Consider the following 25,958-nt stretch of genomic DNA (forward strand, 5'->3'; position numbering starts at 1 on the left):
AGAAAACAGTTCGCTGTGCTGGGGCAGAGTTCCCTGCCTCTCCTGGACTTACTCCACTGACAGGAACCCAAAGCCTGACCCCTGGTGAAGAAGAGAGTTCCACGCCTCCGCTGGACTTACTCGACCCACAGGAAGCCAGATTCTGGGCCCCAGGCAAAGAAAACAGTTTGCCAGCCTAGGCAGGGTTCCCTGCCTCCGCTGGTCTTACTGGACCAACAGGGAGTCAGTGCCTGGCCCCCAGGGGAAGAAAAGAGTTCCATGCCTCTGCTGGACTTACTTGACCCACCGGAAACTATTTTTCACAAACTAAACATGAGGGCCAGGGGTTTGACTCAGCAGCATATGCACCTGCCTGGCAAGCGTGAGGTTGTGAGTTCAGTACCAAAAAATCAAAAAATCTAATTCAACATGAATTAAATGAGAAAATAAACAGATTTATTAGATTTCACTAGAAACAAACCTCAATTTTAAAAAATATGCAAAGCATAATTCGTATAAAATAAATAGTATCCTTGTGAAAACCTGCCCAAGGGACCGACACTCAGGATACTCAGTAGGTAAACAAACTCATTGCCCATGTGACCCTCAGGGTAAACTGTTTGGGATTAATACAGAACAGCTCTCTCACTGGTAAGAAAAATACACTGAGGTTTGGAAAAATAGTCATCATCCAAAAGAAGAAGCATAAGGCTTTGAGTATTAGATTCCTGTCCTGTGAAACTTTGATTGCTCATTCCCATCCCTGGAAATGTATAGCTGACAAAGCTTCAGGATTAGAGAGAGAAAGTCTGCAGAAGGAGATTGGGCCCCACCCTCAGGCTAGGAGTCCATAGGCATCACTCAAGACCAATAAAGTGAGCTCCCCTTGGTTTTGCACAACAATCCAGCCCTCAGTCCTGTTTTTATACAAACAACAGAGAACTCCATGAAATACCATTGAATACCTGCTGCTATTTACAATCACTGTAGTTAGGATTAAGAGCATTTTGTGCACAAAAACAAGAGCTGATAACTCTGGGACCACATAACAGAGAGTCTGAACCCAGAATAGGAAGTTAGTGGGGCAGCCAGGCTTCATCCAGAGCCTTTTTCAAGAGGGAGCCCTCAGACCCAGGAATAGCTGAAGGGCACATGGATGCCAGGGATTCTATGGGATTACAGCTCCCAGGTCCCTGGAGAGTAAGGGAGATTCTGCCCCTGGTGCAACTTCACCCTCCTCAGAAACTGAGCCCAGTCCTTCCCCAGAGGACTTCAGGGTCTCCTTGAAAGAAGGACAATTGTGAAAGGGTGCAGGGTGAAAAGGACCACTCTCAGGGGGGCAGATGGTCAAAGACACAGTTCCACGTTTAAAGCTAAAGTATGGAAAGAGAGTCCTGGAAAAGGGATCCTGCAGGAAAGAGAACATGTGGGACCCCGCAGTCATGTCATAGAAGGAGAGGTCCCCTTCACTGTAGTCCAGGAAAACCCCCACCCCCCAGCAGGCCTTAGATGGCTCCCAAGGAACCACAGTATTGGGTTTAACCTAGGAGAAGTGTCCAGTTTCCACCCATCCCACAACCCAGAACCCCTTGTCCACCATCTCTCGATACCAGTCTGCCCTGTTGGCATCTTCCCTGCAGACTCCCAGGGCCTACTCACCATTCTCTCTACTCATAATCTCCACCTCCCAGCAGCACCCTCCTACCGTGATGCCCTCATGGCCCAACACGCTGCAAAGATAATCCCCACCCGGGTGCTCGAAGGTGAGACTTGAGTTTCCATGAGAGATGCAGATGCTTTCGTGGGCAGATTTGGATCTACAGTGACAGACACTGGAGAGAAAGAACTGTCAATCACCCAAGGTCCCTCCCTCCCTAAATAAGGCACACAGCCAACCCCAAGTCAAACCTGTCACAGCCATTTGGCTACAACAGAGGGAGGGGAGGCCCCCTGAGATAAGCACCTGTGACACAAATTTAAGGCCTCCAAAGAGAAGAAGCCATGTGTTGGGAGGCAGGTATGGCGCTAGGCCCTTGAGAAGCGGCTTTGATATCATTAACCCTCACCCGCCCCACACGAATGACAATGCCAAAATTTGTATCATCATAGAAAAAATGAAGGGAGGCCAGCATCCATGGGCACAGCAAGGAGGGCAAAAAGAAAAACAAAAACAAAAGCACGAAATCACTCACAAGGCTGGAAATGTTCCTTCTGCCAGTCTACAAGAGAAGCACACATTTCAGTCAGGGATCTTAAGACAGCTGGGGACACTCAAGCTCTGAGACACAGGGCTGGGAGAGCAGCATGGAAATGGTTTGGAAACATAGTGTGCAGTGAGCAGTTCTCACTCACACACATCCTGCCACAGCCTCTCCAACAAGACTGGCCCTAAAAGTTACCCTCCCATCTCCGGGAGTCTGAGGCAAGAGGGCTGCCAGCACAGAGGACCTGTGCCACTTACACATGGAAGACCATCTCAGAATGATAATTGTTTCTAAAGTGGTGGGGGAGTACTCAGTGAAAGCTCCAGGCTCAACACCCAGAGGCAAGGAGGACTTAACACTGAGACCCAGATGCTGGCCACAGCCCTATGCAGAAAAGTCACTGCACAGATTTCACTACCAAATGATGCCTTCTCAGGCGCAGTCACCCTGGAACCACGGTTTTCTTGTGATATAATTATAGATATCAAATCTTTCAAGACCTCCATTTACTCATGAAGAACCGGTTGAGTTAAACGTTTATGACTGGAAACCATTTATGGAGGGAGCTCAGGATACACAATCACTGAAGTTTTGCCCAGTTAAGAATCAAAGGAGAGGATTCTAGGATGGGAGAGAAAGAACCTCAAAGCAGGAAAGAGATATACCAGTAAGAGAGCAGATACCAGTGACTGCCCATTTCCCCAGCCAGTGGGAGCAAAAATATCACAATAGATGTGGGTGAACCCAAAAACAGGGACCCGTGCATTTGCCTCCCCCAAGAATTCCCAGAAGAGCTTGAAAGCTTCAAGGACAACCCTCAGCATCATGGCACCCCAAGTATGTCCATCTCAAGCTGCAATAAGCATAAATGTGCTAACTGTATGGGAAGAGGGCTTGAAAAATGTGATGGAGAAAGAGGTTCTGGAGAGGACGAAATGACCCTGCGCTACTCAGGTGAGCCCAAACTAATCATGTGAACCTGCCAAAGCAGGTCAGAGGAAGTCCTCATCACAGAAACAAGGTGAATCAGGCTGCCTTGTGGGTTTGGAAGATGGAAGAAGAGGCCACAAACAATGGAATGGCTCTAGAAACAGGAAAAGACAAGAGACCCCAGAGAGAAGCAGAGCCCATGCTACATGGTGAGTTCAAGACCAGCCTGATGGCCGTACTGAGACTACGTCTCAAAACTAAAATGCCAGAGAAGCAACAGGAAATGAGAAAACAGGAGAACTGGGCTTATAGGGGAAAAGTTTAGGGTAAAAGGCAAACAGAACCAAGGACCCCTTTGGCAAGGCCGGAGTCCTCACTCAAGGTGGATTTCATGTTTGCTGGTTGGTTGGTGGATTGGTTGCTTGGTTTTGTGAGACAGGGGCTCCCTACCGAGCTCAGGCTGGCCTTGAACTCACTAGATAGCTGGGTTGACATTGAACTTCCAGAGATTCTCCCACCACAGCCCCCCGCCCTAGTGCTGGGATGACAGGCGTGCAAGTCCACACCCCATTCAAATATGATTTCTGAAGCCTTCTGGAACCAGCAGTGCCTCCCCTATGGTCATCAGCTGCTCTGCTCAGTCTCTGACCGCCTCACTATTGGTGGAACAAGAGTTTCAGCTGGTGTTGCTAAGGCCACCATTGACCTACAGCACAGAAGGGGGCCAGCAGGGATGGATCTATAATCCCAGCCAAACTCCCATCTGGAATTCGGAGCCCCCTAGCACATGGGAAGGGTGCAGCAGTGACCCAGAGAACACCCAGCTCATCCAGGGCAGAGGCTCTGACAGGAAAGAAGCACCACAGAGGCCGGGAGGTCAGGCAGAGGGAACATCAGTGTCACTTACCGGGGTACAGCAGTGCCTTCCTCCAGGCTGGAAGGGAACACACCCTGGTTACATACCTGCCACAAGGGGCTCAGCAGGAGCACCTGGCCCTGCTCCCCTACATTCTACAAATGACAAAAACCCGAGGAAGGGAGAGGTCAAAGGAGACTTCTCCTATTTGTGAGACAAAGCAGGGTGTCTTGGAAGATTCCATGGGCACAGAGGAGAAAGCTGCCTCACAGGCTGAGGCCTCCCCTGTCACTCAGCTGTGTGACTTTCAGCTGTCTGACAGCTTTCTCTGCCTCAAAAGCAAAAGCCAGAACTCACATCCTATCTATATTGAGTTTTCTAGTACGAATCATAACTGTATTATGTGTCGATATTCTAGGAAACAAAACACAGTATTCTGTAATTGTCAGAAGTGTTATTAACTCAGCTTTTCTTTGGTAAAGATATATTTGGGAAACTATCAAAAAGAAGGAAGGAAACACTGGGGTTTAGCTCCGCAGTGTAAGTGTCTGTTTGGCAAATGGGAGGTCATGAATTCAAACCCCACTGCCAAATAAAATAAAGAAGGAAGGATTGAATGACAGCAATGTGAGGGGAGTTCTTGGGTAAAGACCCCAACCTTTCCCAGGTGAAATATTTCTAGGGCTAAGCATCACTACTGGAGGCAGCTCTGAGCTCAGCTCATCAGTTCAGCAGCCCAGCCCAGTCCCTGTGACACTCACTGGGACCTTCAGGGCCTCCGAGGACAAACACCCTGGACTGTGATTTGGGAGGAACCAGGAGGAATTGCTCATTTATACTGACCCAGTAATGAGACTTCAGGGTCTGTCTCTGGGCTTCCAGGTACAGATCAAGGGCTATGTATGCTGAAAGCTATGAAGCCAATAATATGGAACACAGAATGTGGTCCATGCAAGAAGCTGAGTGTGGGACAAACCTCAGGATGAACACAGTAAAGAGCCCCAAAGTCTGGGCAGGAAAGAGCGCCCAAATGGGGAAGAGCCACCCAGCAGGATTCAGCTTCCCAGCAGCCTCCCCTCTGCACGCAGGGAAGAGCATCTACACATCTGTGCCTAAACAGATACAAGGAGAAGGAACCTGGGCACAGGCAAAATGTGGAGCCCAGGGACCTAGGAGAGTCACTTACCAGCCTCGTAAGCTGCCTTCCTCTGACCTGAAAAGCAACACATCCTGAGTAGACAAAGGGAACCAGGACGTCTGCCGCCAAGGGACACGGTAAGGTCAGGGGGGCAGGACTTACCCAGCTCTGCCTGGAGCTCATCTGAAAGTGTGGGGAAGAGAACGTGAGCTCCCGCTACGAAGGGAGGAAACACTGTGTATCTGAAAAACCCACCACAAAATTATTTTGTTCCCTAAAACTTTTACCACCAGACCACACAAGACCCCACAACACCAGCTGTCCTCACACACCTCTCCAGCCACCCTGGCTGGGCCCAGGTCTCAGGGCAGCTGGATCCACCGACCCCGCCCTGTCACCTTGTCCCAGGCACACCCAGCTCTGACCTTGCCCAGCCTTGCCCACCCTGCTTACCCTTTGCCTTCTGTGCCTGCTCTTTTATCCTCCTATCCTCCTCCTTAGCCAGCCTCAGATTCTTCAGTGTCTGCTGTATTTGCAGCTTTCCAGAATGTTGTCTGTGCAGAAAATAACCAGCCCCAAAGAATAGGAGCCCCATCACAGTCAGGCTCACAGCAAACGCTGGCTTCCAGGGAGAGGCCTGCGGGAAGAAGGGCTCTGTGGCCCAGGCAGAGACAGTCAGGGGCACAGCCCAGCACAGCCAGCCCAGCACACTTGGGGTCACGCCTCCCTCCCTAGATGTGCTGGGGCGGGAGCAGCACTGACCTGGGATGAAAATGGCCATGGCCTTCTGCTGGCCCAGGACGGGGTTGAGGACGGAGCAGGTCACATTCCCCACAATGGCCTCTCTCACCACCACGGTGGCCTCCACGCTGAAGAGCAGGTCAGCATCTTGCGTGTGGGCCTCAGAGAATGCCAAGATCTTCCCACTGACGTCTCGGCACTGAACCTGGGGCTTTGGGAACCACCTGGAGGCCCTGCATACCACACGGACGCCATCCTCTTCCGGGCCCTGGATGTGCACTTGAGGGGCAGAGCCCACCCCTGCAGGAGAGGAAATGTGGGTGCCCTGCAGGCCACCTTGACACCCCGGGAGTGTCACACAACTCCAAGGAACGCCTTCTACCTTCACACCTTCTGGGGTTCTACTGGAAAGGGACCTCTGCATGGGTCAGCCTACAGGCGGTGCCACAGGGAACAGAGGGCCAGAGCACAGGGACACTAGAGGGGCACAGAGGACAGGGGCCTCTTCCCCAACCACGAGTCCTGAGGAAACAGCAGGGATTTGGGTCCAAGGCTCCATCCATGAACCTCCTGGCTTCTCACCTCACACATTCTTCTGGGATACCTGCTTCCACACCTGCTGCCCAAACACTTCAAAATTATATTCAGGGGCCGCTTCTCTTCAGGCCTCTACTCTTCTATCCAGGTTCCTATCAATTTTCTCCACCAAGGTTCCTCATTTACACCTTCAGCTCCAGTTTCTAGAACTAACCTGATAATGTTGTCCTACCTGTGATGAGCACTGTATAAAAATATCCTCAAATTTTTCACCATTTTAGCGTCCAGCTCCCCTTTTCCACACACCTTCCATTGCCTTTATGTTCCTGCCTGAGGTCTCAGTCACGTGACTTGATTTGGCTGTTAGCGGATGTGATGCATATAGAGGCTTGATCAGCACTCAGATATGCCCTCTGCCATCTGTGTGGCCAGGGAAATCTTATGCTATCCCCTGGAAAAAGCCATCTAATGTTATAACTAATACCTTCCCAGCACAGGGTCCAGTTAAAGCTGTCCAAGTTCAGCCAACAGCCAGTCAAACACCAGAAATCTGAACAGACCAAGTCATACTCCACATGGCCACCTATTGGACTGACCATGAATAAAAGGAAACATTTTTTAATTCTCTGCATTAAAAATAAGAGAAAATTCTTGTGTTCTCCTTACTTATATTGTACTTCCGTAGGCAGAGTTCTAATTTCAAATAAATTCCTTATCTCCTTGAAATGTGTGTGCTAATTTTTAGCACTGCAGCAGTATTTTGACCATATGATGACCCAGAGACGTCTTCCACAAGGACCTGGAAGCCATCACCTAGCAATGTAAAACTTCCAGGAGGAATCAACCCTGGGACTCCTTTCGGGGGAGGGTAGTTGCAAAAGTACTTCCTGTCACAAAGACATGAAGTAGTTTGTTTGTGTTTAAAAAAAGCTTGTTTCATGCCAAGTATGGCCCACTAGATAACACAGATGGTTGCTCCAATTACCAAGTGAGAGTAGGGTGACATACAAGTGATAAATTTCACTTCAATTTCCCTTATTTGAGGATTACTGTAAGAAAAAAGTTGTACAAGCTTCGCTGCAAAATAAACAAAGTGAGATTTCTTTCTGGTTTATTTATAATCCCTTAGTAGACTCCCTAGGACACATATCACATTCTGGTTTGATCCTTACTCAGTTAAGAGAAGTAGTTTCTTTATTATCTGTCTGAAGAGAATTTCTGAGGTGGCAAAAAGTTGTTTTAAAATCTACTTCTTCAAAAGCATTAAAAATAAACTAAATCCAGGTGCGATTACCCAAATCTGGCCAGATTACTTATATTCCCCTAACACTCGAATTAATCCAGTATTTACTGCCACAGGCCACTGTTAGGACTTGGATCTAAACTGCTCCCCCCGAAGTCTCAGGGGGCAGAGGCAGGGCTTTGTGAGGGTGACTGTAGCTTGGAGCAGTATCACCATCAGCAAGTTAATCTAATGGCCAGTGCAGAGCCGGGTGTGCTGGGAGGAGGGAGGGCCTGGACAGGAAGGAGGGTCTCAGGGACTAGAGGCAGAAGGAGGGATTCTTGTCCCCTTCTCACTCTCTCTCCTGGTTGTCATGGTTTGACCTGCATTCCTCTGCCATGATGATGCTTCTGCCTTGTATTCAGCCAGCCAAGGACTAAAGAATCTGAAACTGTGAACCAACACAAATCCCTCCATCAACTTCACTGTGTCACATATTTGTCCTAAAAACAAAGTAACTAATATAGCCACTGAGAGAGTGGCTATTTGTTATGTAGCACTGTTAGATAATTGACACATAATTATCAACATTCCTGCCACTAAACAACAAATAGCCAAAACTTACAAGCCCAGGAGTCTCTGTATTTCTCTTTTTCCCCTCTAAACTCTGCCCTGAATCTACCAGTTCAGTCTGAGGTAGAATGAAAGAAACAACTATAAATAGAAAGGAGACAACAAAAATTGTAATAGTAAAATTGTACTCTTTAAGAAAAACAGAAGTGGCTGCCGCGCCTGGCCATCGGTACACAGAGGAGGAGCTGGGCAGATCTGGGGTGCCCTCATCGGCCTCTCTGCATGTCTGGAGGACTCTGGATATCTCCCCCCAGACTGTTGGAGTCCCCCCAGGCTTCCAGGTGCAGTGAAGGGGAGAGGTGGGTTTGAGGCTTCCACATCAGCCTCCCCATTCCGGTTGCACTTGGAGAACTGCTGAGCTCCCAACAGGTGGGTGGGCCCACACTATCCCCCGAGCCCAGCCTGTTTTGCAGCCACGCCTAGCCATCGGTGTGCGAAGGAGGAGCTAGGCGGATCTGGGGTGCCTGTATCGGCCTCTCCGTGTGTCTGGAGGACTGTGGATATCTCTGCAAGCAGGGAGGGACCACAGGTTCCTGAGGCACCTCAGCCTGTGGTGAGTACCCTAACTCAGCTGCGATTGAAGAACTGTAGAGCTTCCAAGGGGCAGGTGGACGCACAGTGTCCCTGAGGCCCAGATTGCCTGGAACTGCGGAGTTCTGAGCAGGCAGAGGAGGGCCACTGGTTCTGTAGGCCCAATGGCTTGGGGTAGAGTGGTGCCAGAGTCTCAAACATAGCTGCAAACATAGAAGAGGATTTTCAACAGATCCTGAGGAACTTTCAAATAACACTTGAAACACAGAAATATAGGAAAATGACAAAACGAAAGACCAACGTACAACCTCAAACCTCCAGCCCATCTCAAGAAACCCTAGGAGCGATGTATATAGAAGAAAATATATCCCATCCACCTCACATATCGGACACAATAGCTACTGAAATTGACAAGCAACTCCAGGAAGCTTTAAAGAAATTCAAACTCGAAATAATCTCCCAGATAAAAGAAATGAAAGAGATTCTAAATATATCTAAAGAAAACACAGATAAAAAATTGGAGGAACTAAACAAAAAGATAGAATCCCTAGAAGAGCAATATAAGAAACAAACAGAATACATAATGCAGATGCACAGAGATATACAGGAAATAAAAAACTCCACCGAAAGTTGTAAAAACCGCCTTAATGAAAGTGAACATAGAATTTCAGACCTTGAAGACAGGATTGCAGCTAGTGAACAGGAAAGGAAAGATCTGTTGAAAATAACAAGGAACCAGGAAACAACAATTCAACAACTGCAAGACGATGCAAAGAAGAATAACATAAGAATGATAGGGATTAATGAAAGAGAGGGAGACAACATAAAGGATGTCAAGAGGATATTTAGAGAAGTAATAGCTGAAAATTTCCCAAGCATGAGATCAGAAACTGACATCAGGATCAGTGAAGCATATAGAACTCCAAATAGTCATAACCAAAATAAAACTACACCCAGACATATAATAATCACCATCCCAGAAATCCAACACAAGAATAGATTATTAAAAGCTGTCAGAGAGAAAACACAGATCACTTATAAAGGAAAACCTATAAGAATCACAGTAGACTTCTCATCACAAACGATAAAGTCAAGAAGAGCATGGAGTGAAATATTCCACATGCTAAAGCAAAATGATTTCCAACCAAGATTGATATATCCTGCAAAACTATCATTCAAAATAGATGGTGAAATACGATACTTCCATGACAAAGAACAGCTGAAGAACTTCATGAACACCAAACCAACCCTGCAAAAAATATTGAAACACAGTTTAGATACACAAAGGAAAAAACCACTAAGCAAAGCAAATAATTAAACAGAACAGAAAGATAAAGATGCAACAGCAGAGAGATAACATTCCTACAATTAACCAGCATATAACAGTAATAAGCATTAATGTAAATGGTCTCAATGCACCAATCAAAAGAAACAGACTAGCAGAATGGATCAAGAAACAAAATCCAACCATATGCTGTTTACAGGAAACCATTCTAACCCACAAGGATACTCACAGACTGAAAGTCAAAGGATGGAAAACAATTCTTCATGCAGCAGGAATCCAAAAAAAGGCAGGAGTAGCCATTCTGTTTGCAGACAACGTGAACTTTAAACCAACAATGACCATAAAGGACAAAGAAGTTCACTACATACTCGTAAGGGGAAAACTCCAAGAGGAAGAGATAACTATCTTAAATATCTACGCACCAAACTCCAGAGCGCCCAGTTATATAAAACAATTATTAACAGAAATGAAAACTCAAATTATCAGTAACACAATTGTAAGGGGAGACCTTAATACGCCATTGACACCAAGGGACAGATCAACCAGACAGAAAATGAGCAAAGAAATAACAGAACTGAATCACACCTGTGAACAAATGGGTTTGATAGACATATACAGAATGTTCCACCCAACAACATCAGAATACACATTCTTCTCAACAGTACATGGATCATTTTCTAAAATAGACCATATATTAGCTCACAGAACATATTTAAGCAAATGCAAAAGAGTTGAAATCATCCCTTGCGTATTATCGGATCATAGCGCTCTGAAATTAGAAATTAATGACAAAGGATACTGCAAAAATTCCACAAACACATGGAAACTAAATAACACACTCTTGAGTAATCAGTGGGTCACAGAAGAAATTAAAGAAGAAATTAAACAATACCTAAAAGAAAATGAAAATGCAGATACAACTTACCGGAATCTGTGGGATGCAATGAAAGCCGTTCTGAGAGGAAAATTTATTGCACTGAGTTCCCACATCAGGAAAGCAGAACGAATACAAATAAATAACTTGATGCTACACCTCAAACAGCTAGAAAAAGAAGAGCAAGTCAAGCCCAGAGCCAAAAGAAGAGAGGAAATTATAAAAATCAGAGCAGAAATCAATGCAATAGAGACTAAGAAAACAATCCAAAGAATCAACGAATCAAAGAGTTGGTTCTTTGAAAGAATAAATAAAATCGATAAGCCCCTAGCCAACCTTATTTAAAAAAGGGAAGAAAAAGCTCAAATTCATGCAATAAGAAATGAAAAAGGTGAAATCACTACAGACCCAATAGAAATACAGAAGATCATCAACACCTATTTCGAAAACCTCTACTCTCAAAACTTTGATAACACAGAAGAAATAGACAGATTCTTAGAAACATATGAAGTACCAAAGATAGATCAAGAGGATGTAAAATTGTTGAATAACCCAATCTCTGTTACTGAAATTGAAAATGTAATTAAGTCCTTACCCACCAAGAAGAGCCCAGGCCCAGATGGATTCACTGCAGAATTCTACAAGAAATATAAAGAAGACCTAATGCCGACACTCCTCAAACTATTCAATGAAATTGAAAGGGAAGCAATCCTTCCTAAGTCATTCCTGGAAGCAAATATTACTCTAGTACCAAAACCTGAGAAAGACCCAACTAAAAAAGAGAACTATAGACCGGTCTCCCTAATGAACACAGATGCAAAAATCCTCAATAAAATATTGGCAAATAGGATCCAGCAAATCATCAAGAAGATTATACACCATGACCAAGTGGGATTCATCCCAGGAATGCAAGGATGGTTCAACATACGCAAATCAATAAATGTAATCCACCATATCAATAAAGCCAAAAATAAGAATCACATGATCATTTCTATAGATGCAGAAAAAGCCTTCGATAAGGTCCAACACTTATTCATGATAAGAACTTTACAGAAAATTGCAATAAATGGTCTTTACCTCAATATAATAAAGGCCATTTATGACAAACCAACAGCCAGCATCATACTAAATGGCCAAAAATTGAAAGCCTTTACTTTAAAATCAGGCACAAGACAAGGATGTCCTTTATCACCACTCCTATTTAATATAGTACTGGAAGTACTAGCCAGAGCAATTAGGCATGAGAGAGAAATAAAAGGGGTAAAGATAGGAAAAGAAGAAGTTAAATTATCGTTGTTTGCAGATGACATGATACTCTACATAGAAGACCCCCTAAACTCCATTGAAAGACTCTTAGATACAATAAATAAATTCAGTAATGTGGCTGGATACAAAATCAATACTCAGAAATCAATAGCATTCCTATACACGAACAACAAAATCACAGAGAGGGAAATAAGAGAAACTGGACTGCTCACATTAGCAACCAAAAAAATGAAATATTTAGGAATTACTCTTATGAAAGAAGTGAAAGACTTATACGGTGAAAATTATAATACACTGAAAAAGGAAATTGAAGATGATCTCAGAAAATGGAAAGACATCCCTTGCTCATGGATAGGAAGAACAAACATTGTGAAGATGGCCATTCTCCCAAAACTGTTATACAGATTCAATGCAATCCCAATAGAAATACAATCAACATACCTTATAGATCTAGAGAAATCTCTCCTAAATTTCATCTGGAACCAGAAGAGACCTAGAATCGCAAAGACAATTCTAAGCAGCAAAGACAAAGCAGGAGGCATCACAATCCCTGACTTGAAGTTATACTACAAAGGAACAGTAGTAAAATCAACATGGTATTGGAATCAAAACAGAACCGAAGATCAATGGAATAGATTAGAAGATACAACCACAACTACAAACACACTCAACCACCTTATCTTTGATAAAGGAGCCAAGCAGGTTCACTGGAAGAACGACAGTCTCTTTAATAAATGGTGCTGGAAAAACTGGCTCTCCATTTGCCAAAAACTAAAGCTAGACCCATGTCTATCACCATGTACTAAATTAAAATCTAAATGGGTCAAAGATCTGAATATTAAAACAGAAACACTAAATCTATTGGAAGACAAATTAGGTAGAAACCTTGGAGACATAGGAGTAGGTAAAGAATTCATGAACAGGACTCAAACCGCACAGGAAATACTTCCCAGAATCAATAACTGGGACCATTTCTTATTAAAAAGTTTCTGCATGTCAAAAGAAATCTCCAGCATAGTGAAAAGAAAACCCACAAACTGGGAAAAGATTTTAGTGAACTCTCTCTCAGACAAGGGACTCTTGTCTAAAACATATAAAGAATTAAAAAAAACTCAGACCTCCAAAATTCAAAGATCTAATCCAAAAATGGGCATCTGAGATGAATACGCAATTCTCAGATGAAGAAATGCAAATGGCAAGTAAATACATGAAAAAATGCTCATCATCATTGGTCATTAGAGAAATGCAAATTAAAACCACACTGAGATACCATCTCACTCCTGAAAGAATGGCCAGGATCAAGAAAACCAACAACAACAAATGCTGGAGAGGCTGTAGGGAAAAAGGAACTCTCCTGCACTGTTGGTGGGAGTATAGACTGGTACAGCCTCTGTGGAGATCTGTCTGGAGATTTCTCAAAAAGTTGGGATTGGAAATCCCATTTATTCCAGCTATTCCACTTCTAGGCATATTCCCAGAAGAACTGAAAGCATCATATCACAGTGATATATGTGCACCTATGTTTATAGCAGCACAGTTTGTAATCGCCAGATCTTGGAAACAACCCAAGTGTCCATCAACTGAGGAATGGATAAAAAAGTTGTGGTATTTCTATACAATGGAGTATTATTCAGCTATAAAGAAGGATCACATTGAGATATTTATCAATAAATGGGCGCAGCTTGAGACCATACTCATAAGTGAAATAAATCGCTGTGCCCAGCCGCGCCTGGCCATCGGTGTGCGGAGGAGGAGCTGCGCGGATCCAGAACGCCTGCAGAGGCCCCTTCCTTTGTCTGGAGGAGGAGGGATCCCAGGTTCCTGAGGCACCTTGGCCTGTGCCCAGCCGCGTCTGGCCATTGGTGTGCGGAGGAGGAGCTGCGCGGATCCAGAGGGCCTGCAGAGGCCCCTTCCTTTGTCTGGAGGAGGAGGGATCCCAGGTTCCTGAGGCACCTCAGCCTGTGCCCACCCGCGCATAGCCATCTCCGTGCAGAGGAGGAGCTGGGTAGATCTGGAGTACCCGCAGGAGGCCCTTCCTTTGTCTGGAGGTCTGTGGATATCTCTGCAAGTAGGGAGGGATCACAGGCTCCTGAGGCACTGCGGTCTGTGGTGAGTACCCTAACCCGGCTGCGATCCAAGAGCTGTGGATCTACCAAGGGGCAGGTGGACGCACAGTGTCCCTGAGGCCCAGATTGCCTGGAACTGCGGAGTTCTGAGCAGGCAGAGGAGGGCCACTGGTTCTGTAGGCCCAATGGCTTGGGGTAGAGTGGTGCCAGAGTCTCAAACATAGCTGCAAACATAGAAGAGGATTTTCAACAGATCCTGAGGAACTTTCAAATAACACTTGAAACACAGAAATATAGGAAAATGACAAAACGAAAGACCAACGTACAACCTCAAACCTCCAGCCCATCTCAAGAAACCCTAGGAGCGATGTATATAGAAGAAAATATATCCCATCCACCTCACATATCGGACACAATAGCTACTGAAATTGACAAGCAACTCCAGGAAGCTTTAAAGAAATTCAAACTCGAAATAATCTCCCAGATAAAAGAAGAAATGATAAAAGAAATGAAAGAGATTCTAAATATATCTAAAGAAAACACAGATAAAAAATTGGAGGAACTAAACAAAAAGATAGAATCCCTAGAAGAGCAATATAAGAAACAAACAGAATACATAATGCAGATGCACAGAGATATACAGGAAATAAAAAACTCCACCGAAAGTTGTAAAAACCGCCTTAATGAAAGTGAACATAGAATTTCAGACCTTGAAGACAGGATTGCAGCTAGTGAACAGGAAAGGAAAGATCTGTTGAAAATAACAAGGAACCAGGAAACAACAATTCAACAACTGCAAGACGATGCAAAGAAGAATAACATAAGAATGATAGGGATTAATGAAAGAGAGGGAGACAACATAAAGGATGTCAAGAGGATATTTAGAGAAGTAATAGCTGAAAATTTCCCAAGCATGAGATCAGAAACTGACATCAGGATCAGTGAAGCATATAGAACTCCAAATAGTCATAACCAAAATAAAACTACACCCAGACATATAATAATCACCATCCCAGAAATCCAACACAAGAATAGATTATTAAAAGCTGTCAGAGAGAAAACACAGATCACTTATAAAGGAAAAACTATAAGAATCACAGTAGACTTCTCATCACAAACGATAAAGTCAAGAAGAGCATGGAGTGAAATATTCCACATGCTAAAGCAAAATGATTTCCAACCAAGATTGATATATCCTGCAAAACTATCATTCAAAATAGATGGTGAAATACGATACTTCCATGACAAAGAACAGCTGAAGAACTTCATGAACACCAAACCAACCCTGCAAAAAATATTGAAACACAGTTTAGATACACAAAGGAAAAAACCACTAAGCAAAGCAAATAATTAAACAGAACAGAAAGATAAAGATGCAACAGCAGAGAGATAACATTCCTACAATTAACCAGCATATAACAGTAATAAGCATTAATGTAAATGGTCTCAATGCACCAATCAAAAGAAACAGACTAGCAGAATGGATCAAGAAACAAAATCCAACCATATGCTGTTTACAGGAAACCATTCTAACCCAAAAGGATACTCACAGACTGAAAGTCAAAGGATGGAAAACAATTCTTCATGCAGCAGGAATCCAAAAAAAGGCAGGAGTAGCCATTCTGTTTGCAGACAACGTGAACTTTAAACCAACAATGACCATAAAGGACAAAGAAGTTCACTACATACTCGTAAGGGGAAAACTCCAAGAGGAAGAGATAACTATCTTAAATATCTACGCACCAAACTCCAGAGCGCCCAGTTATATAAAACAATTATTAACAGAAATGAAAACTCAAATTATCAGTAACACAATTGTAAGGGGAGACCTTAATACGCCATTGACACCAAGGGACAGATCAACCAGACAGAAAATGAGCAAAGAAATAACAGAACTGAATCACACCTGTGAACAAATGGGTTTGATAGACATATACAGAATGTTCCACCCAACAACATCAGAATACACATTCTTCTCAACAGTACATGGATCATTTTCTAAAATAGACCATATATTAGCTCACAGAACATATTTAAGCAAATGCAAAAGAGTTGAAATCATCCCTTGCGTATTATCGGATCATAGCGCTCTGAAATTAGAAATTAATGACAAAGGATACTGCAAAAATTCCACAAACACATGGAAACTAAATAACACACTCTTGAGTAATCAGTGGGTCACAGAAGAAATTAAAGAAGAAATTAAACAATACCTAAAAGAAAATGAAAATGCAGATACAACTTACCGGAATCTGTGGGATGCAATGAAAGCCGTTCTGAGAGGAAAATTTATTGCACTGAGTTCCCACATCAGGAAAGCAGAACGAATACAAATAAATAACTTGATGCTACACCTCAAACAGCTAGAAAAAGAAGAGCAAGTCAAGCCCAGAGCCAAAAGAAGAGAGGAAATTATAAAAATCAGAGCAGAAATCAATGCAATAGAGACTAAGAAAACAATCCAAAGAATCAACGAATCAAAGAGTTGGTTCTTTGAAAGAATAAATAAAATCGATAAGCCCCTAGCCAACCTTATTTAAAAAAGGGAAGAAAAAGCTCAAATTCATGCAATAAGAAATGAAAAAGGTGAAATCACTACAGACCCAATAGAAATACAGAAGATCATCAACACCTATTTCGAAAACCTCTACTCTCAAAACTTTGATAACACAGAAGAAATAGACAGATTCTTAGAAACATATGAAGTACCAAAGATAGATCAAGAGGATGTAAAATTGTTGAATAACCCAATCTCTGTTACTGAAATTGAAAATGTAATTAAGTCCTTACCCACCAAGAAGAGCCCAGGCCCAGATGGATTCACTGCAGAATTCTACAAGAAATATAAAGAAGACCTAATGCCGACACTCCTCAAACTATTCAATGAAATTGAAAGGGAAGCAATCCTTCCTAAGTCATTCCTGGAAGCAAATATTACTCTAGTACCAAAACCTGAGAAAGACCCAACTAAAAAAGAGAACTATAGACCGGTCTCCCTAATGAACACAGATGCAAAAATCCTCAATAAAATATTGGCAAATAGGATCCAGCAAATCATCAAGAAGATTATACACCATGACCAAGTGGGATTCATCCCAGGAATGCAAGGATGGTTCAACATACGCAAATCAATAAATGTAATCCACCATATCAATAAAGCCAAAAATAAGAATCACATGATCATTTCTATAGATGCAGAAAAAGCCTTCGATAAGGTCCAACACTTATTCATGATAAGAACTTTACAGAAAATTGCAATAAATGGTCTTTACCTCAATATAATAAAGGCCATTTATGACAAACCAACAGCCAGCATCATACTAAATGGCCAAAAATTGAAAGCCTTTACTTTAAAATCAGGCACAAGACAAGGATGTCCTTTATCACCACTCCTATTTAATATAGTACTGGAAGTACTAGCCAGAGCAATTAGGCATGAGAGAGAAATAAAAGGGGTAAAGATAGGAAAAGAAGAAGTTAAATTATCGTTGTTTGCAGATGACATGATACTCTACATAGAAGACCCCCTAAACTCCATTGAAAGACTCTTAGATACAATAAATAAATTCAGTAATGTGGCTGGATACAAAATCAATACTCAGAAATCAATAGCATTCCTATACACGAACAACAAAATCACAGAGAGGGAAATAAGAGAAACTGGACTGCTCACATTAGCAACCAAAAAAATGAAATATTTAGGAATTACTCTTATGAAAGAAGTGAAAGACTTATACGGTGAAAATTATAATACACTGAAAAAGGAAATTGAAGATGATCTCAGAAAATGGAAAGACATCCCTTGCTCATGGATAGGAAGAACAAACATTGTGAAGATGGCCATTCTCCCAAAACTGTTATACAGATTCAATGCAATCCCAATAGAAATACAATCAACATACCTTATAGATCTAGAGAAATCTCTCCTAAATTTCATCTGGAACCAGAAGAGACCTAGAATCGCAAAGACAATTCTAAGCAGCAAAGACAAAGCAGGAGGCATCACAATCCCTGACTTGAAGTTATACTACAAAGGAACAGTAGTAAAATCAACATGGTATTGGAATCAAAACAGAACCGAAGATCAATGGAATAGATTAGAAGATACAACCACAACTACAAACACACTCAACCACCTTATCTTTGATAAAGGAGCCAAGCAGGTTCACTGGAAGAACGACAGTCTCTTTAATAAATGGTGCTGGAAAAACTGGCTCTCCATTTGCCAAAAACTAAAGCTAGACCCATGTCTATCACCATGTACTAAATTAAAATCTAAATGGGTCAAAGATCTGAATATTAAAACAGAAACACTAAATCTATTGGAAGACAAATTAGGTAGAAACCTTGGAGACATAGGAGTAGGTAAAGAATTCATGAACAGGACTCAAACCGCACAGGAAATACTTCCCAGAATCAATAACTGGGACCATTTCTTATTAAAAAGTTTCTGCATGTCAAAAGAAATCTCCAGCATAGTGAAAAGAAAACCCACAAACTGGGAAAAGATTTTAGTGAACTCTCTCTCAGACAAGGGACTCTTGTCTAAAACATATAAAGAATTAAAAAAAACTCAGACCTCCAAAATTCAAAGATCTAATCCAAAAATGGGCATCTGAGATGAATACGCAATTCTCAGATGAAGAAATGCAAATGGCAAGTAAATACATGAAAAAATGCTCATCATCATTGGTCATTAGAGAAATGCAAATTAAAACCACACTGAGATACCATCTCACTCCTGAAAGAATGGCCAGGATCAAGAAAACCAACAACAACAAATGCTGGAGAGGCTGTAGGGAAAAAGGAACTCTCCTGCACTGTTGGTGGGAGTATAGACTGGTACAGCCTCTGTGGAGATCTGTCTGGAGATTTCTCAAAAAGTTGGGATTGGAAATCCCATTTATTCCAGCTATTCCACTTCTAGGCATATTCCCAGAAGAACTGAAAGCATCATATCACAGTGATATATGTGCACCTATGTTTATAGCAGCACAGTTTGTAATCGCCAGATCTTGGAAACAACCCAAGTGTCCATCAACTGAGGAATGGATAAAAAAGTTGTGGTATTTCTATACAATGGAGTATTATTCAGCTATAAAGAAGGATCACATTGAGATATTTATCAATAAATGGGCGCAGCTTGAGACCATACTCATAAGTGAAATAAATCGCTGTGCCCAGCCGCGCCTGGCCATCGGTGTGCGGAGGAGGAGCTGCGCGGATCCAGAACGCCTGCAGAGGCCCCTTCCTTTGTCTGGAGGAGGAGGGATCCCAGGTTCCTGAGGCACCTTGGCCTGTGCCCAGCCGCGTCTGGCCATTGGTGTGCGGAGGAGGAGCTGCGCGGATCCAGAGGGCCTGCAGAGGCCCCTTCCTTTGTCTGGAGGAGGAGGGATCCCAGGTTCCTGAGGCACCTCAGCCTGTGCCCACCCGCGCATAGCCATCTCCGTGCAGAGGAGGAGCTGGGTAGATCTGGAGTACCCGCAGGAGGCCCTTCCTTTGTCTGGAGGTCTGTGGATATCTCTGCAAGTAGGGAGGGATCACAGGCTCCTGAGGCACTGCGGTCTGTGGTGAGTACCCTAACCCGGCTGCGATCCAAGAGCTGTGGATCTACCAAGGGGCAGGTGGACGCACAGTGTCCCTGAGGCCCAGATTGCCTGGAACTGCGGAGTTCTGAGCAGGCAGAGGAGGGCCACTGGTTCTGTAGGCCCAATGGCTTGGGGTAGAGTGGTGCCAGAGTCTCAAACATAGCTGCAAACATAGAAGAGGATTTTCAACAGATCCTGAGGAACTTTCAAATAACACTTGAAACACAGAAATATAGGAAAATGACAAAACGAAAGACCAACGTACAACCTCAAACCTCCAGCCCATCTCAAGAAACCCTAGGAGCGATGTATATAGAAGAAAATATATCCCATCCACCTCACATATCGGACACAATAGCTACTGAAATTGACAAGCAACTCCAGGAAGCTTTAAAGAAATTCAAACTCGAAATAATCTCCCAGATAAAAGAAGAAATGATAAAAGAAATGAAAGAGATTCTAAATATATCTAAAGAAAACACAGATAAAAAATTGGAGGAACTAAACAAAAAGATAGAATCCCTAGAAGAGCAATATAAGAAACAAACAGAATACATAATGCAGATGCACAGAGATATACAGGAAATAAAAAACTCCACCGAAAGTTGTAAAAACCGCCTTAATGAAAGTGAACATAGAATTTCAGACCTTGAAGACAGGATTGCAGCTAGTGAACAGGAAAGGAAAGATCTGTTGAAAATAACAAGGAACCAGGAAACAACAATTCAACAACTGCAAGACGATGCAAAGAAGAATAACATAAGAATGATAGGGATTAATGAAAGAGAGGGAGACAACATAAAGGATGTCAAGAGGATATTTAGAGAAGTAATAGCTGAAAATTTCCCAAGCATGAGATCAGAAACTGACATCAGGATCAGTGAAGCATATAGAACTCCAAATAGTCATAACCAAAATAAAACTACACCCAGACATATAATAATCACCATCCCAGAAATCCAACACAAGAATAGATTATTAAAAGCTGTCAGAGAGAAAACACAGATCACTTATAAAGGAAAAACTATAAGAATCACAGTAGACTTCTCATCACAAACGATAAAGTCAAGAAGAGCATGGAGTGAAATATTCCACATGCTAAAGCAAAATGATTTCCAACCAAGATTGATATATCCTGCAAAACTATCATTCAAAATAGATGGTGAAATACGATACTTCCATGACAAAGAACAGCTGAAGAACTTCATGAACACCAAACCAACCCTGCAAAAAATATTGAAACACAGTTTAGATACACAAAGGAAAAAACCACTAAGCAAAGCAAATAATTAAACAGAACAGAAAGATAAAGATGCAACAGCAGAGAGATAACATTCCTACAATTAACCAGCATATAACAGTAATAAGCATTAATGTAAATGGTCTCAATGCACCAATCAAAAGAAACAGACTAGCAGAATGGATCAAGAAACAAAATCCAACCATATGCTGTTTACAGGAAACCATTCTAACCCAAAAGGATACTCACAGACTGAAAGTCAAAGGATGGAAAACAATTCTTCATGCAGCAGGAATCCAAAAAAAGGCAGGAGTAGCCATTCTGTTTGCAGACAACGTGAACTTTAAACCAACAATGACCATAAAGGACAAAGAAGTTCACTACATACTCGTAAGGGGAAAACTCCAAGAGGAAGAGATAACTATCTTAAATATCTACGCACCAAACTCCAGAGCGCCCAGTTATATAAAACAATTATTAACAGAAATGAAAACTCAAATTATCAGTAACACAATTGTAAGGGGAGACCTTAATACGCCATTGACACCAAGGGACAGATCAACCAGACAGAAAATGAGCAAAGAAATAACAGAACTGAATCACACCTGTGAACAAATGGGTTTGATAGACATATACAGAATGTTCCACCCAACAACATCAGAATACACATTCTTCTCAACAGTACATGGATCATTTTCTAAAATAGACCATATATTAGCTCACAGAACATATTTAAGCAAATGCAAAAGAGTTGAAATCATCCCTTGCGTATTATCGGATCATAGCGCTCTGAAATTAGAAATTAATGACAAAGGATACTGCAAAAATTCCACAAACACATGGAAACTAAATAACACACTCTTGAGTAATCAGTGGGTCACAGAAGAAATTAAAGAAGAAATTAAACAATACCTAAAAGAAAATGAAAATGCAGATACAACTTACCGGAATCTGTGGGATGCAATGAAAGCCGTTCTGAGAGGAAAATTTATTGCACTGAGTTCCCACATCAGGAAAGCAGAACGAATACAAATAAATAACTTGATGCTACACCTCAAACAGCTAGAAAAAGAAGAGCAAGTCAAGCCCAGAGCCAAAAGAAGAGAGGAAATTATAAAAATCAGAGCAGAAATCAATGCAATAGAGACTAAGAAAACAATCCAAAGAATCAACGAATCAAAGAGTTGGTTCTTTGAAAGAATAAATAAAATCGATAAGCCCCTAGCCAACCTTATTTAAAAAAGAGAAGAAAAAGCTCAAATTCATGCAATAAGAAATGAAAAAGGTGAAATCACTACAGACCCAATAGAAATACAGAAGATCATCAACACCTATTTCGAAAACCTCTACTCTCAAAACTTTGATAACACAGAAGAAATAGACAGATTCTTAGAAACATATGAAGTACCAAAGATAGATCAAGAGGATGTAAAATTGTTGAATAACCCAATCTCTGTTACTGAAATTGAAAATGTAATTAAGTCCTTACCCACCAAGAAGAGCCCAGGCCCAGATGGATTCACTGCAGAATTCTACAAGAAATATAAAGAAGACCTAATGCCGACACTCCTCAAACTATTCAATGAAATTGAAAGGGAAGCAATCCTTCCTAAGTCATTCCTGGAAGCAAATATTACTCTAGTACCAAAACCTGAGAAAGACCCAACTAAAAAAGAGAACTATAGACCGGTCTCCCTAATGAACACAGATGCAAAAATCCTCAATAAAATATTGGCAAATAGGATCCAGCAAATCATCAAGAAGATTATACACCATGACCAAGTGGGATTCATCCCAGGAATGCAAGGATGGTTCAACATACGCAAATCAATAAATGTAATCCACCATATCAATAAAGCCAAAAATAAGAATCACATGATCATTTCTATAGATGCAGAAAAAGCCTTCGATAAGGTCCAACACTTATTCATGATAAGAACTTTACAGAAAATTGCAATAAATGGTCTTTACCTCAATATAATAAAGGCCATTTATGACAAACCAACAGCCAGCATCATACTAAATGGCCAAAAATTGAAAGCCTTTACTTTAAAATCAGGCACAAGACAAGGATGTCCTTTATCACCACTCCTATTTAATATAGTACTGGAAGTACTAGCCAGAGCAATTAGGCATGAGAGAGAAATAAAAGGGGTAAAGATAGGAAAAGAAGAAGTTAAATTATCGTTGTTTGCAGATGACATGATACTCTACATAGAAGACCCCCTAAACTCCATTGAAAGACTCTTAGATACAATAAATAAATTCAGTAATGTGGCTGGATACAAAATCAATACTCAGAAATCAATAGCATTCCTATACACGAACAACAAAATCACAGAGAGGGAAATAAGAGAAACTGGACTGCTCACATTAGCAACCAAAAAAATGAAATATTTAGGAATTACTCTTATGAAAGAAGTGAAAGACTTATACGGTGAAAATTATAATACACTGAAAAAGGAAATTGAAGATGATCTCAGAAAATGGAAAGACATCCCTTGCTCATGGATAGGAAGAACAAACATTGTGAAGATGGCCATTCTCCCAAAACTGTTATACAGATTCAATGCAATCCCAATAGAAATACAATCAACATACCTTATAGATCTAGAGAAATCTCTCCTAAATTTCATCTGGAACCAGAAGAGACCTAGAATCGCAAAGACAATTCTAAGCAGCAAAGACAAAGCAGGAGGCATCACAATCCCTGACTTGAAGTTATACTACAAAGGAACAGTAGTAAAATCAACATGGTATTGGAATCAAAACAGAACCGAAGATCAATGGAATAGATTAGAAGATACAACCACAACTACAAACACACTCAACCACCTTATCTTTGATAAAGGAGCCAAGCAGGTTCACTGGAAGAACGACAGTCTCTTTAATAAATGGTGCTGGAAAAACTGGCTCTCCATTTGCCAAAAACTAAAGCTAGACCCATGTCTATCACCATGTACTAAATTAAAATCTAAATAGGTCAAAGATCTGAATATTAAAACAGAAACACTAAATCTATTGGAAGACAAATTAGGTAGAAACCTTGGAGACATAGGAGTAGGTAAAGAATTCATGAACAGGACTCAAACCGCACAGGAAATACTTCCCAGAATCAATAACTGGGACCATTTCTTATTAAAAAGTTTCTGCATGTCAAAAGAAATCTCCAGCATAGTGAAAAGAAAACCCACAAACTGGGAAAAGATTTTAGTGAACTCTCTCTCAGACAAGGGACTCTTGTCTAAAACATATAAAGAATTAAAAAAAAACTCAGACCTCCAAAATTCAAAGATCTAATCCAAAAATGGGCATCTGAGATGAATACGCAATTCTCAGATGAAGAAATGCAAATGGCAAGTAAATACATGAAAAAATGCTCATCATCATTGGTCATTAGAGAAATGCAAATTAAAACCACACTGAGATACCATCTCACTCCTGAAAGAATGGCCAGGATCAAGAAAACCAACAACAACAAATGCTGGAGAGGCTGTAGGGAAAAAGGAACTCTCCTGCACTGTTGGTGGGAGTATAGACTGGTACAGCCTCTGTGGAGATCTGTCTGGAGATTTCTCAAAAAGTTGGGATTGGAAATCCCATTTATTCCAGCTATTCCACTTCTAGGCATATTCCCAGAAGAACTGAAAGCATCATATCACAGTGATATATGTGCACCTATGTTTATAGCAGCACAGTTTGTAATCGCCAGATCTTGGAAACAACCCAAGTGTCCATCAACTGAGGAATGGATAAAAAAGTTGTGGTATTTCTATACAATGGAGTATTATTCAGCTATAAAGAAGGATCACATTGAGATATTTATCAATAAATGGGCGCAGCTTGAGACCATACTCATAAGTGAAATAAATCGCTGTGCCCAGCCGCGCCTGGCCATCGGTGTGCGGAGGAGGAGCTGCGCGGATCCAGAACGCCTGCAGAGGCCCCTTCCTTTGTCTGGAGGAGGAGGGATCCCAGGTTCCTGAGGCACCTTGGCCTGTGCCCAGCCGCGTCTGGCCATTGGTGTGCGGAGGAGGAGCTGCGCGGATCCAGAGGGCCTGCAGAGGCCCCTTCCTTTGTCTGGAGGAGGAGGGATCCCAGGTTCCTGAGGCACCTCAGCCTGTGCCCACCCACGCATAGCCATCTCCGTGCAGAGGAGGAGCTGGGTAGATCTGGAGTACCCGCAGGAGGCCCTTCCTTTGTCTGGAGGTCTGTGGATATCTCTGCAAGTAGGGAGGGATCACAGGCTCCTGAGGCACTGCGGTCTGTGGTGAGTACCCTAACCCGGCTGCGATCCAAGAGCTGTGGATCTACCAAGGGGCAGGTGGGCGCACAGTGTCCCTGAGGCCCAGCTTGTCTGGAACCTCGGAGTTCTGAACAAGCAGAGAAGGGCCATTGGTTCTGCAGGCCCAATGGCCTGGGGTAGAGTGGTGCCAGAGTCTCAGTAGCTGCAAACATAGAAGGGGATTTTCAACAGATCCTGAGGAGGCTTTCAAATAACACTTGAAACACAGAAATATAGGAAAATGACAAAACGAAAGACCAAATTACAACCTCAAACCTCCAGCCCATCTCAGGAAACCCTAGGAGAAGTGTATTTAGAAGAAAATGTATCCCATCCTCCTCATATATCAGACACAATAGCTACTGAAATTGACAAGCAACTCCAGGAAGCTTTAAAGAAATTCAAATTCGAAATAATCTCCCAGATAAAAGAAGAAATGATAAAAGAAATGAAAGAGATTCTAAATATATCTAAAAAAACACAGATAAAAAATTGGAGGAACTAAACAAAAAGATAGAATCCCTAGAAGAGCAATATAAGAAACAAACAGAATACATAATGCAGATGCACAGAGATATACAGG

At 42.2% G+C, this 25,958-nt stretch overlaps 1 protein-coding gene across 1 annotated transcript in view; it reads right to left on the reverse strand.

The window, feature by feature from the left end:
• Nucleotides 1–278: 278 nt before the first annotated feature.
• The window catches only part of LOC100724771 (butyrophilin-like protein 1), a 33,891-nt gene continuing 8,211 nt past the window's right edge, over nucleotides 279–25,958 (reverse strand). The window contains exons 2-7 of the mRNA XM_063239120.1: nucleotides 5,870–6,148; nucleotides 5,561–5,761; nucleotides 5,270–5,290; nucleotides 5,156–5,182; nucleotides 4,021–4,047; nucleotides 279–2,198 (exon numbers count right to left, since the gene is read on the reverse strand). Coding sequence (XP_063095190.1) covers nucleotides 2,164–2,198; nucleotides 4,021–4,047; nucleotides 5,156–5,182; nucleotides 5,270–5,290; nucleotides 5,561–5,761; nucleotides 5,870–6,148 — 590 coding nt within the window. The 3' untranslated portion in view covers nucleotides 279–2,163. The remainder of the gene's footprint in view (nucleotides 2,199–4,020; nucleotides 4,048–5,155; nucleotides 5,183–5,269; nucleotides 5,291–5,560; nucleotides 5,762–5,869; nucleotides 6,149–25,958) is intronic.

This window comes from Cavia porcellus, unplaced genomic scaffold (assembly GCF_034190915.1).
Source record: "Cavia porcellus strain 051 isolate PalLab524CR breed Dunkin Hartley unplaced genomic scaffold, mCavPor4.1 scaffold_28, whole genome shotgun sequence".
Lineage (NCBI taxonomy): Eukaryota > Metazoa > Chordata > Mammalia > Rodentia > Caviidae > Cavia > Cavia porcellus.